Source organism: Vigna angularis, chromosome 2 (genome assembly GCF_016808095.1).
Source record: "Vigna angularis cultivar LongXiaoDou No.4 chromosome 2, ASM1680809v1, whole genome shotgun sequence".
In the NCBI taxonomy this organism is placed as follows: domain Eukaryota; kingdom Viridiplantae; phylum Streptophyta; class Magnoliopsida; order Fabales; family Fabaceae; genus Vigna; species Vigna angularis.
Genome location: NC_068971.1, coordinates 34,300,516 through 34,313,706, shown reverse-complemented (window position 1 = coordinate 34,313,706; position 13,191 = coordinate 34,300,516). Strand labels below are relative to the sequence as shown.

Genomic DNA, 13,191 nt, shown 5'->3' with positions numbered 1-13,191 from the left:
TAATAATTTATCTTAACATTAACATCCCAAGGAATAAAAACACCAATTTAGTTTTATTGAATCAATAGCTAAATTTTATTTTAAAAAACATTTTAATTACAAAAAAAAAACAGATCTGCTAAAAGATAAGTTGACAATAACAATTTAATTTTTATAAGACCAATCAATCGTAATAAATTATTTCCCTTTTGCTCAATAAAAATTGAATGCAAAGAGGAAAGTATATATTTTTTCTAACTTTATCTTTCAAAATTTTTAAATTAAAATAATTATTTTACCAATTTTATTTTTTAAATTTAATTATTTTTTATTTGACTATGTTTAAATTAAAATAACTATTTATAATAAAAAATAATTATAAAATAAATAAAATTTATTATTTTTTGTTATCATAAAATAGATAACTAAGATGTGTGTTTCCAATAATAATAATATAATTATGGTTACTAACAAAAGAAATATTCATCTAAAATATATGATATAGATGATAAAAATAAGAACAGGGGTTGACCGTTATTACTAACTGCAGTGGGGAAATATAGAAGCGAAAAAAGAACAAACTAAGTAGGTTAATAAGATAAGGGTTAGAGATAAACCAACCACATAGGAACTGTAAAAAACCGTAGGGCAAGAAACCTGAGAGAAGCGGACATCCAAACCCAACCCGCCATTTAAAATCCCTCCCTCAAACGTATCAGAAAACACAAAACACAAACCCTTGCCGTTCCAGCTTTGTTTTTCGTCTTCCCTCGCTTTTTTCACTCTTCTTCTCTACGTTCCACAGCACACTTCCTCAATTCCTCTGTTCTTCAATTCTTCATCGGTAAAACACAGACAGCGATGGCCAGCGATCCCAGGCAGAACGAAGCCCAAGTGGCGCTAATTCTCGGCCCGGATTCCACTCATCTTGAATCCCTAATTTCACACTTGATGTCGTCCTCCAACGACCAGCGTTCTCAGGCTGAGTCTCTCTTCAACCTCTGCAAGCAGACCCGCCCGGAATCCCTCCTCCTTGGCCTGGCCCACCTCCTCCACACCGCCCCCAAACCGGAGACCCGAACCATGTCCGCTATCCTCCTCCGCCGCCACCTCACGCGGCACCACGAATCTTTCCTCTGGCCACTCCTCTCCCCGGCCGCCCGCTCCTCCCTCCACTCCGTCCTCCTCTCCTCGCTCCAACAAGAGCCCATCAAATCCATCTCCAAGAAGCTCTGCGACACCATCTCCGAACTCGCCGCCGCAATTCTCCCCGACGACCCCTCCGCCTGGCCCAACCTCCTCCCCCTCCTCTTCCAGTGGGTCACCTCTCCCGAACCCAGGCTCCAGGAAGTCTCCCTCCTGATTTTCGCCCAATTAGCGCACTACATCGGTCAAACCCTACTTCCTCAATTGTCCACTCTCCACTCTGTCTTCCTCCGCTGCCTCCACTCTTCCACCCCCTCCGACGTCCGCATCGCTGCCCTCGCCGCCTCCATCAACTTCATCCAGTGCCTCACTAGTTCCTCTGACCGCGACCGCTTCCAGGACCTCCTTCCTCTCATGATGCAGACGCTCACCGAGGCACTGAATTCCGGCCAGGAGGCCGTCGCGCAGGAGGCGCTCGAACTCCTCATCGAGCTCGCTGGTACTGAGCCGCGGTTCCTCCGGCGCCAGATTGTTGACGTCGTGGGCTCCATGCTGCAAGTTGCGGAAGCCGAGGCCTTGGAGGAAGGGACGCGGCACTTGGCGATTGAGTTTGTTGTAACTCTCGCCGAGGCCAGGGAACGCGCCCCTGGGATGATGAGGAAGTTGCCGCAGTTTGTGAGGAAGCTTTTTGGCGTTTCGCTGAATTTGGTCCTGGATATTGAGGATGATCCTGCATGGCACGCTGCAGTGGACGAGGAAGAGGATGCTGGTGAGACCAGTAACTATGCGTTTGGGCAGGAATGTTTGGATAGGCTTTCGATTGCGCTGGGCGGGAACACCATAGTGCCTGTTGCTTCTGAGTTGTTGCCCACCTACTTGTCTGCTCCTGAGTGGGAAAAGCACCATGCTGCACTCATTGCGCTTGCGCAGATTGCTGAGGGTTGTTCGAAGGTATCATCACTTGCTTTGGTATTTTTGCTGCTAACAGGGTATATTGATTGTGATTTTGGCCTTTTCTTGCTTTTATGTTTGTACCTGTGTTTTGTATGCTGTGTGGATGAATTTTATAGGTAGCAGTAAATAAAGACGCTTCATGTTTTTGGGCGTTTTTCTCTTAAATTGTGATTTAGGCGGTGTAGGTGATGATAGAAAGTATATGTCCTTGATCTGCTGGCCATTCATAATTGATCTTTTAACTATTTATTAGGTTTGCTGCTTCTGTGTTTGTTCTCATGCTTTTATGTTGTGCTTTTTGTGTTAAACCTTTGTGTACGGTTACCAGTATTTGATGATTCGTGTAGGTATGCTATTCATTACTTTTTACTTTGTTATAAATGTTATACTTCTTTTTGATGGGAATCCAAAATGCAGCATGTTATACTGTAAGCATACTATTAGGGATTCTGTAACTATGTCTTTGTTTTTATGGGTTGAGTGTATGAATTTTCATGATAAGCTGGAAGAAAATTATTTCCCGTGTACTTTTCTGTCTCTAAGATTGTGATATTTGATGGTGCAGGTAATGATAAAGAATCTGGAACAGGTGTTATCAATGATTTTAAATTCATTTCATGATCCCCATCCTCGAGTGCGATGGGCAGCTATAAATGCAATTGGGCAGTTGTCCACGGATTTGGGGCCAGATTTGCAGGTTAAATTTCACCACTTAGTTCTTCCGGCTTTGGCTGGTGCAATGGATGATTTTCAAAATCCAAGAGTACAGGTTTGTTATTTTGCTTTTTGTCTGGATTAGATACATTGTCTGCCAATGTAATAAATCTAGTCATGCTCTCCTTTTTTTTTTTCTAAAGATGTAAAAATTTTGTTTTGTGCCATTGCATATTCTCATTCATATTATGCTACAAGATGGGCACTAAATTAGCTTTACTGTATGCTATTTTGTGTTCTTTCTTTTGTTCTTGAACATGTATGTATTTCAGGAAATAATATGGTTGAGTTTGGTTTTTCATGGCCAAAGCAATCTCATGTAGCTGTCATCTTGTGTTACCTGAAGTATTTTATTGTTTATAGGTTCTGGTGATCACATATAAATGCAAACCTAGTAGTTACTGCCATTAGTCTGCTCAGTTATCTCAAGGCTTTGGCAGAGGCTTTTCACAATCTTAATAAACATTTACATTTAAGAAAGTTAAATGGACAGGGTAAATATGCAGTTTTAACATCTTCAGTGTTCTGTCATTATTATTTATCATCAGGTGATTATGGCTCATGTGAGTAACTACTTTGAAATATCAGAGTTCTTCTACCCCAAAAGTCTCTTCATAGTTAATGGATCTGCTGTTTAGTGCCACTGTTTTTTACTTGTCTGCTTAAAATTTTAAGATTCCTGAGATTTGTTAATTTCTTTAATTTAGATTCAGAAATTCAGTACTCTTACTCATCACGTTTTTATTTGTTTGTTGCAGGCTCATGCTGCTTCTGCTGTGCTAAATTTCACTGAGAATTGTACCCCTGATATTCTAGCACCTTACTTAGATGGGATTGTGAGCAAACTTTTGGTACTCTTGCAGGTATTGACTTATTTTGATATCTAGCTAGCGGGAAAATTTTCAATTATCTGGATTTAGATAATAGTATCTTAGGTCATGTATGATGTTTTCCTTGTTTGGACATTGTGGTTGGAAACAAATATCACACAATGGATTCTCCTTGGTTTCTTTTTTTGTAGTCTTAGGTGTGTATTTGGATATGGGATGTAAGTCTTATATTGAGTAGTATGAGATGCTTGGTGGAGTATCCAAGTGTTTGTTAGCATAAAGTGACTGTTCAGTTTTCCCCTGAGCTTTTAGCAACGGGTTCCTCCATGTACTTAAGGGCTTATCAATTGGTATCATAGTTAGGTTATTGTTGTCTTGGAAAGCACTATAAAGTCGAGTGAAGTGTCATAAAGTGTGAGCAATTGGAACATCAGCTTTTAGGGGTGGTGCTGTATTGGGACCTTGGATATTAAGGAGTGTCTAAGTCTCACATATGCTTGATGAAGTATTTGTCCTGCTGCATGTTTAGTATAGTTATTTTCCTGGAGTGATTTGTTGCTATTATCCTTTCCTAGAATTGAGCTAAACCAATATTGGACATAGGTTTGTTTAATGTTTTGTTTCTTAATTTTATGCATCTTACGGATATTTTGTTTGACCCCCCATTGTGTGCAAGTGTTTTTTGATACCTTTGGGACGATTGGTGTACAAACATATGATAATCTTTTCTTTCTCTTGCCTTGGTTCTAGAATGGCAAGCAAATGGTTCAAGAAGGGGCTTTGACAGCCTTAGCATCGGTTGCAGATTCTTCACAGGTACTTATGTAGCTAATATTCTCCATTGCAGTAACAATGCTTTTAACTTCTATATTTAATATATAAGAATGTTGTGACGACAGGAGCAATTTCAGAAGTATTATGATGCTGTGATGCCATACTTAAAAGCTATTCTGGTTAATGCAAATGATAAATCTAATCGGATGCTTCGAGCCAAAGCTATGGAGTGCATTAGTTTGGTAGGAATGGCTGTTGGGAAGGAGAAGTTCAGGGATGATGCCAAACAGGTGAAATTTTAACTTAGTCTGAATTTTTGACTTGGTCCTCATTTATGTCTTTTTAAATTCATATTATTGGTGGAAGTAGTAATTTTATATTCTTTCCTTGAATCGTTGTTTACTTTCTGTGTGGTAATAATTTGTTTTCATTTTTCCTTTACCAGGTCATGGATGTCTTGATGTCACTGCAGCAGTCTCAACTGGATGCTGATGATCCAACTGCTAGTTATATGTTACAAGTACAGTCTTTTTACCAGTTGTTTCCATAAACTTATCTATAATTCATTTTTTCCTTCTAGTTAAAATTCTTATAAATCTCAAATTTTCACTTGGCTTCCATGCATTCAGGCATGGGCACGGCTTTGCAAGTGCCTTGGACAAGATTTTCTCCCATATATGGGTTTTGTGATGCCTCCTCTGATCCAATCTGCACAACTTAAGCCTGATGTGACCATTACATCTGCAGATTCTGATACTGAATTTGACGAAGATGATGATAGGTGCCTTTTCAGTTCTTTTTCATAAATTGTTGATACCTTGTTTTAGTCTGTGTTCGCGATAGTTGTCTAGTGCAGGGTGGGATGGTGGTGAGGCTTGTGATGTGTTTTGGAGTTGCAGTTGGGTGGCCACGTTTGGGCTTCTGGGGTGTTTTGTTGCATTGTTTATTTGAAGCCTTGCTAAAAACTGCAGTCCATGACCTCCATTTCTCTGCTGTCAACCTTCCATTTTTTTTCAACTTATGGGTTGTGGGTCCTTCGGGTTTCATGATTTAGTATTCTCATTTGTCCTCTGTTGGGCTTTGGTCCTGAATTTGGTTCCAACATCATATTTTAGGTCAGTTGCTTTTTAACTTATAATATGTGGATATACAGTATAATATACTAAACCAAATAATAATAAATATAATAGTATTAATAGTATATAAAAAATACGTTTAATCTTTTAAATAATTACATATCACACAATATAGTAAATTCAATAAAGAGTAAAATATTATATAATTATATAAGTATATAATATTTATATAATATAATACAAATAAGTAGTAATGAATATAATAAACTAATTAATTGCACTAATAAAAACTAAGTCAAACTTACCGCATAATATAATAAGCTAAATAATAAAAAATATGGTAATAATAGGAAATATACACAATATATGTAACAGATAAAAAATAATATAAATATATATACATATATTGTTAGATAAGACAATCAGTATACATGTAAAAATCTAGAATAATGTATGTATATAAATTTCATAAAAATATTAGAATGGTGGTCATTCTGCTATTTTATCTCACTTTTAGGGTTGGCTGCTCCACTCTGCTATCTGGGAATGGCAACTATGGTTTTAGTATGATGTGATATGCAATTTGTTCTTCATTTCATTTCCTCGGGATGCCCTTCCCTGTATTTGAGCTTCTACATCAGTCTTTATTTTGAAGACATTTTTATCTATTTATGATAATGTGAGCTACATATGATATTTTCTTTTATTAATTTCTATTTGTATGAAAAAATAATTTCCTAAACTTCCATGTAAGACCTTTATGCTTGGACATGTATTTTTTGATAAAGACTTTATAGCGGTCCAAGCAGTTGTCTTCAGGCCTAGTTTGGTTAACATGAGAGGATGTCTTATCTTGGGCTTAAATTTTAAGTAACAGTTTTCTTGCGATATATGACCTTTCATTCTCGAATGTTATGGAAGAAGGGAATAAGCACAGAGAACGGAGACATAGATTATGCTGATGGATAATACTTTGTATGTGGCTGTTGTTTTTGTAGCATCGAAACAATTACACTTGGGGATAAAAGGATAGGCATTAAGACTAGTGTCTTGGAGGAGAAGGCTACTGCTTGTAACATGCTATGTTGCTATGCTGACGAGTTGAAGGAAGGATTTTTTCCTTGGATTGACCAGGTTGATTTTGTTTTATATTTTATTGGCATTTTCCAGTCCTAGAAGATATTTTATTGGCTAACTTTGTGAAATCATCTAGGTTGCTTTCACATTGGTTCCACTTCTTAAATTTTACTTCCATGAAGAAGTTAGGAAGGCAGCAGTTTCAGGTATTTTCTTAAATTTGATATTTTTTATTTATATCCTCGAGCACTCTTAATGATTTTTTTAAATGTCACTTGCCTGTTTTTTAATGTAGCCATGCCAGAACTGTTATCCTCAGCGAAATCAGCTGTAGAGAAGGGACAATCACAAGGTCGGGATGAGACTTACATAAAGCAGTTGTCTGATTATATAATACCAAGTTTGGTGGAGGCTTTACACAAGGTTAAAATCCTGCCTATCTATTATTCTGATAATTTGGTATCCATACTGCAGTTTTTGTGTGCTTATATCAATATATATTTTGTCTTGCAGGAGCCAGAAGTAGAAATTTGTGCAAGCATGTTGGACGCATTAAATGAATGCATACAGGTTTGTAACATCCCTCTATCATGATGGAAGATTTGTAAGTTATCTTTATATCTGAAATGTAACAGTTTTGATGCATACAATCTTATGTACAGTCTGTCATAATTATTTGAGTGAAGGGGATGCCCAAAATAGTTTATGGGAGAGACAATTTTGTCCATGATGTGTGTTCTGGTTCTTAAGTAACAATATGCCTTGAAAGAATGTTACATAGAGTAGAATTTGTATATCACACTGGATAATTGAATAATTTGGGAACTTTTTTTCTGACTTTCTACAATAGAAAGAGAATAGCATTAGTGGCATGACTACTTTTTCAGCTATTCTTACTCATTGTACACAGTGCCTACAAACTTCGTAAAATTACAGTTTATTCCTTTGCAAATTAGAAATATAATTTATGAGCATAAGTCACACATCCTAAGAAAATACGAAATACTTTTGAACGCAAAAATAGGACAGCAAGGCTTCCCTATACCTGGTGATCCAGATAAGGAGGGGGTAAGTAGAACCACCATGTGAATCCAACAAATGAAGGAGTAGAAGAAGTGGGACGATGGAAGGGATGAACACCATTGCAGGAAAGAAAAAAGTGTGCCAAGATGAATTTTTCAACTGTAGAATGACAGTTTGAAGTATACTTGTTTTGTCTTTTAGTATTATCCAATTGTTTATTACTTGTTTGTCATTATTTATTACTCCGTACTTGTTTGTCATTATATTTTGCCATATAATTCTGCATCTGTGTTCATATTTGTTTTTATATGTCATGGTTGGACATGGATTTGAGGCTATTTTCTGCTGTTCTAAAATCTCAAGTGATTTTATTATTGTCTCTAAGCTGTTTTTTAAAACTGAAGTTGGATAGGATTTGTTTCTCTCAGGTCTCTGGACCACATCTAGATGAAAAGCAAGTACGGAGTATTGTTGATGAGATTAAACAAGTCCTTACAGCCAGTTCAACAAGAAAACATGAAAGAGCAGAGAGGGCCAAAGAAGAGGACTTTGATGCTGAAGAAAGAGAACTACTCAAGGAAGAAAATGAGCAAGAAGAGGATCTTTTTGATCAAGTATGTTCAGTAATCTGAGTCCTTTAGTTTAATTCTTTTCTATGTGCTGTCCTAACAATTATTTTAATCATTATGTTCTAGGTTGGTGATTGCTTGGGAACTTTGATAAAAACATTCAGGACATCCTTCTTGCCGTTCTTTGATGAGCTGTCCTCATACATAACACCTATGTTTGTAAGTTTCTTTCTGTCTATCTAATAATACATCTTTGATGCTAGAATTAGTCTTAAGTTTTTGGCGTTCTTGCTTTGAAGTTGTCTATCTCTCCTCTCATGGCATTTCCTTTTGTTTTTTGTGAAATCTTTTTCCGTAAGGCAATTAATTTGAATGAAAAAGAAATTTTGTCTAGCTATTATCTTTCTTTCCTAAGTTGATATTCATTTTTCCTGATTGTTATGTATGCCCTTTTTTATTGGGGAAAAGGCCATGTAGTTAGTGAAATAAGTGGATAATATCATGTGAACTAGCCTCTATCATGACAATGCAACCTCCTTAAATGCTTCTGTATGAAATTTGGGTTTTATTAAGGGAACATGCTAATGTTCTGATCCCCCCCCTTCCCAGAGCACACGAAAATAACTTGGATTATGTCAATTACTAATTTACTACTGAACTACTTGCCTATATTTGTGATGTGGACATTTTTAAATTTGTACAAATTACGAGCTTAGAAATGTTTTCCATTCTGTTTTCTGATCCCATTCCGTCCCTCCGCCATTGATAATCAATATCAGGGAAAAGATAAAACCTCAGAGGAAAGGAGAATTGCCATCTGTATATTTGATGATGTTGCTGAGCACTGTCGTGAAACCGCTCTCAAGTAAGTGCTTCCTCCTTGTGGGAGTCCCCTGTCTTTCGTTCTTGTGTGGACTTTCTACATTTCCTTGCAAAAAATATTTTATCCCCTTTACCCTGAATGATTTTGTTCTATATTTTTACATGCTTCTTTTTGTTGTACAGATATTATGATTCTTTCCTTCCATTCTTACTAGAAGCTTGCAATGATGAATATCCAGATGTTCGACAGGTTAACTTCCCCTTCTTGGTTTACTGTATATTAATATTGCTTTCCATTTTTATAATATAATTTGAGATAATAATAGTCTCAATAATTAAATGTCTTTGCAGGCTGCTGTTTATGGTGTTGGCGTTTGTGCTGAGTTTGGTGGATCTGTTTTCAAACCCCTCGTTGGAGGTTAGTTGCCCAATACCACCATTTAACTGTTTTTCCGTGGCCAACTATATGTCTTTTTTATTTTATTTTTTATCTGCTCTACTGCAGAGGCACTCTCAAGGTTAGATACTGTGATAAGGCATCCAAATGCACAACTTCCTGATAACGTAATGGCATATGACAATGCTGTTTCAGCTCTTGGAAAAATATGCCAGTTTCACCGTGATAGCATAAATGCAACCCAGGTATATTACATTTTGGTGCTCCATGTCTCTGCTGTCTTTTAAAACGCTTCTGTTTACTTGATCTAGCTTGTGATCCTGATGTCATTTTAAAAATTGTAAGTTGGTACGTAGTCATATTGCTTGGTGTAGTATTTGTGCTATATGATAATGGTGATTTTTTTATCATTGGAGTAATGGTCAAGTCGTTGGATCATGTCCTGATAAGGCGAGTCTTTCAGCTTTTTCTGAATTTACTTTCTGGATTCCTTTGGCACGTTTTTTCTAGTAATGCTGGAAAACTGGGGTTTCTGGATAGACACAGACAAACATAATATGTTTACTGTGTTTAATTGAGTCAGTCCCTGACCCAGAGGATGAAGGTATTTTATTTTACATACGGTTCAAAATTCTTGAATGACTTTGTCCGAATCATTCACATCAGGAAAACTCTGCCTCTATCAGTAATTGATACTTTTCTGAAGAGGACTTCGACACAATTGTGGAAGAATTTTCTAATCATAATTTATTCTTTATCATTTACTTGGTGGGTTCTCTGAACATTTTAGGCCGAAAACCCTGGTTTAGGATAAGATGGGTATTAGGTCCTGACACTCATTTTGAATCCTTGAAGAAAATGATAGATTAGACTAAAGCCCTCCTCTGCTTGTAGGTTTTGTTTCTATCCTAACCGTTTATTGCTTTGTATCAGGTTGTTCCTGCCTGGCTGAGTTGCTTGCCTATAAAAGGTGATTTAATCGAGGCTAAGGTTGTGCACGACCAACTTTGTTCAATGGTTGAAAGGTGGAATTCTAATCCAGGACATGTTTTGATTGATTTCTATTTACCGATATATGCTTCCTCTTATTTTTTGTTGGTAGTTGACTTTGGTATTTGTTATATATATATATTAAACCACACCTCTTTTGAATTTCAGATCAGATAGAGAACTTATAGGTCCCAACAATCAATATCTTCCCAAAATTGTCGCAGTTTTTGCTGAGGTATTTTAGTGCCAGTTGTTTTAGTTGGTGCTGTTAGATTCTGGCCCCACTTTTCCATTCTAAAACGTGTTGTGCTTTGGGCATCAACTATGGTGCAGGTTTTATGTGCGGGAACTGATCTGGCAACTGAACAAACTGTAAGTCGAATGATTAATCTATTGAGGCAGCTACAACAGACTTTACCACCTTCAACCCTTGCTTCAACATGGTCATCCTTGCAGCCTCAGCAGCAACTTGCACTTCAGTCCATCCTCTCATCCTAGTTATTTTGTCACCTTCATCAGATGCCACCTCTATTATCATGTGATGTCATTGTTGCCTTTTCAGAAGCTGCATTGTCAGGTCAAATTCATTCCTTTAGCAGCATAATTAGAGTATTTTCCTTAGCAAGCAGCTGCGTCTGATTCGTGTTTCATGATTGCTGACCTTGGTTTAGAAAGCCAAGAGTTGTGAGGTATGGCTTTGTCGCAGAGGCAGAGCAGTGTTGAGTTGGTTGGATGGGAAACAGTTTTGGTGTGGAATGTGTATACTGTGTTACAGTCAGAAGGAGTTCTGAAATGAATAGTGACTACATCCTGTCTGGATGATGGGGTGGGGCGTGACCGAGTCATGCATGACTCAGAAAAATCGCATAGCATTCTTTTGTTTATTTTGAGTTGTAACAGTTTTGATGGGTCGTTTCTTTGGGAGGTTGGAAACAATGTCATAGTTTAATTTATTTGTATATCTGCCTGCGTGTTTCCTTTTGCGCTTCCCCCCTTCATCCTCACACTATACGTTCTGATATGCATGTAGGGAACAGAGTTTTAGGTTGTTTTGATTATTAGAAAAGGAGTCCTTTCAAAGTAATCTTCATTCTTTTGGTTGTATAAAATAATAAGAAAAAAAGTATGAAGACTTCATTGATATGTAGCAAAGTCAAAGAAGGAAGGGTAAATTTTGTTTAATGAAAAGAACGCCATTTTATGTTACCCTTTTACTGAAAAACTGGTGTAGTTCACGGTTTGTGTTGCTTTTTCTTCTATTTATTTGATTGTTCCAAGAGAAATATCAAAATTTTGCTTTTGATAACGAAGAATTTTTATCCAATTTTATAAATGAATTCATCGTATTGCACAGAATCTGTTTTCCTATAAATTCATGAAATCAGCATCTATGCAAGAGTTGAGTGTTGATAAACAATTATAACACCATTTCTTTCAATTAAGAATTGAATCTAGAATATTAAAACTTAAACAGAAAATTTATGATAATATAAAGTACGAATTAAAGAATTTTTAGGAGCAAAAAATATTTTAGTTGTAGAAGGATTTCACTATTATATTATTTTTTAAGGTCTTTTTAATTGACATGGTAAGTTACTTTGAGTCTATCCTTTTAAATCACTTAGGTGCTCTATTTATGTCCATGTTTAAAGTTATTTTCTAGTAATTAAAGACATTTAAATAGCATTATATTTTCATACAATGAAAGAATATATGATTGAACAACGATATATTGCAAAGGAATTTTACATTACATGTTGCAAAGGAATTTTACATCACAGTGAATTTATTATATCTATTTTAACGAAAGAGAAATTTAGGTACTCATAGTCATCTAAAACATACACGTTTGAAGTAATTCAATAAAAAATGGTGTTCAAACGTCTTGAAGCAGTGTTTCTGGAGTTCCTAAAATGTCTTTCATATTTTTCTCTTTCTAGAACTGTCTCTCCTTTTGTCTTTCTCGAACTAAAAATCAAATCAGACTTAAATAATTCGCTCAACGTACAACTGTGCATGTGTTGAGCGAAAACTCAACGCACAACTATGCATGTGTTGAGCGAAAACTCAAATGTTGATCTCTTAACTGACCTCACTCGCCGAGCAAAGAGTGCTGATGCGCTAAGCGAATAGTCTTCTTTGTAGTTGAGCGCATGATGACTGACTTAGCGAGAAACTACTAACAACCCTTCAATGATGTTTAAGGTTCCTGTACAAAGAACTGCACCACTTTTCTACTAACTACATCTTTTCTATGAGAAAAACACATAATTCATGAATAATCACAACTTTGAGCTAATTAATAAGTATGAAAACAATTATTTTTCACACTTATCTCAAATATATATGATCCAATCCTAACCAAGTTTAACCTCTATCATGGAATTTGAACTCAAAATCAACCAGAACACTCCTTTATAGACCATAACTCAAATATATCAATTTATACTCATAACTAACCAACTTAGGGGTCTGAACAAGTCCAAAATTACCCAAAAACATATTCCAAGCCCTCCACTTTGCCTTAGACCTTCTACTTCTAAAACTACTACTCAAAACCTCTAAAATGCATCTAAAACCAATTAAAACTTAACCAATTGGTACCACTTTATCCTAACTCCCATATCTACCAACTCACAACTCAAACAAGTTTCAAATGACTACAAAGCAAACCCTAAAGTTCAATTCCCCTTCTTTGACTACTCCTACAAAATCTCACCTCTCAAAACCTACACTTTAGACAAAAAATAACCTATAATTGTTAGTTACTCATTTCTCCTCAATATTTCACCATGACCAATACCACCAACATCACAACAACAACATTCACAAGGTTAAAT

The 13,191-nt window shown here is 36.3% G+C and overlaps 1 protein-coding gene across 1 annotated transcript; it reads left to right on the top strand.

Moving 5' to 3' along the window:
- Positions 1-649: 649 nt before the first annotated feature.
- LOC108329089 (uncharacterized) lies at positions 650-11,310 on the top strand. The gene is made up of 20 exons (XM_017563097.2): positions 650-2,076; positions 2,645-2,848; positions 3,552-3,656; positions 4,374-4,439; positions 4,523-4,687; positions 4,843-4,917; positions 5,027-5,178; positions 6,472-6,607; positions 6,687-6,756; positions 6,846-6,973; positions 7,064-7,120; positions 8,002-8,187; positions 8,269-8,361; positions 8,922-9,007; positions 9,148-9,214; positions 9,316-9,382; positions 9,470-9,606; positions 10,295-10,386; positions 10,520-10,586; positions 10,685-11,310. The coding sequence occupies exons 1-20, from the start codon at positions 841-843 to the stop codon at positions 10,847-10,849; spliced, it is 3,354 nt and encodes a 1,117-aa protein (XP_017418586.1). The 5' UTR covers positions 650-840; the 3' UTR covers positions 10,850-11,310.
- The last annotated feature ends 1,881 nt before the right edge of the window (positions 11,311-13,191 follow it).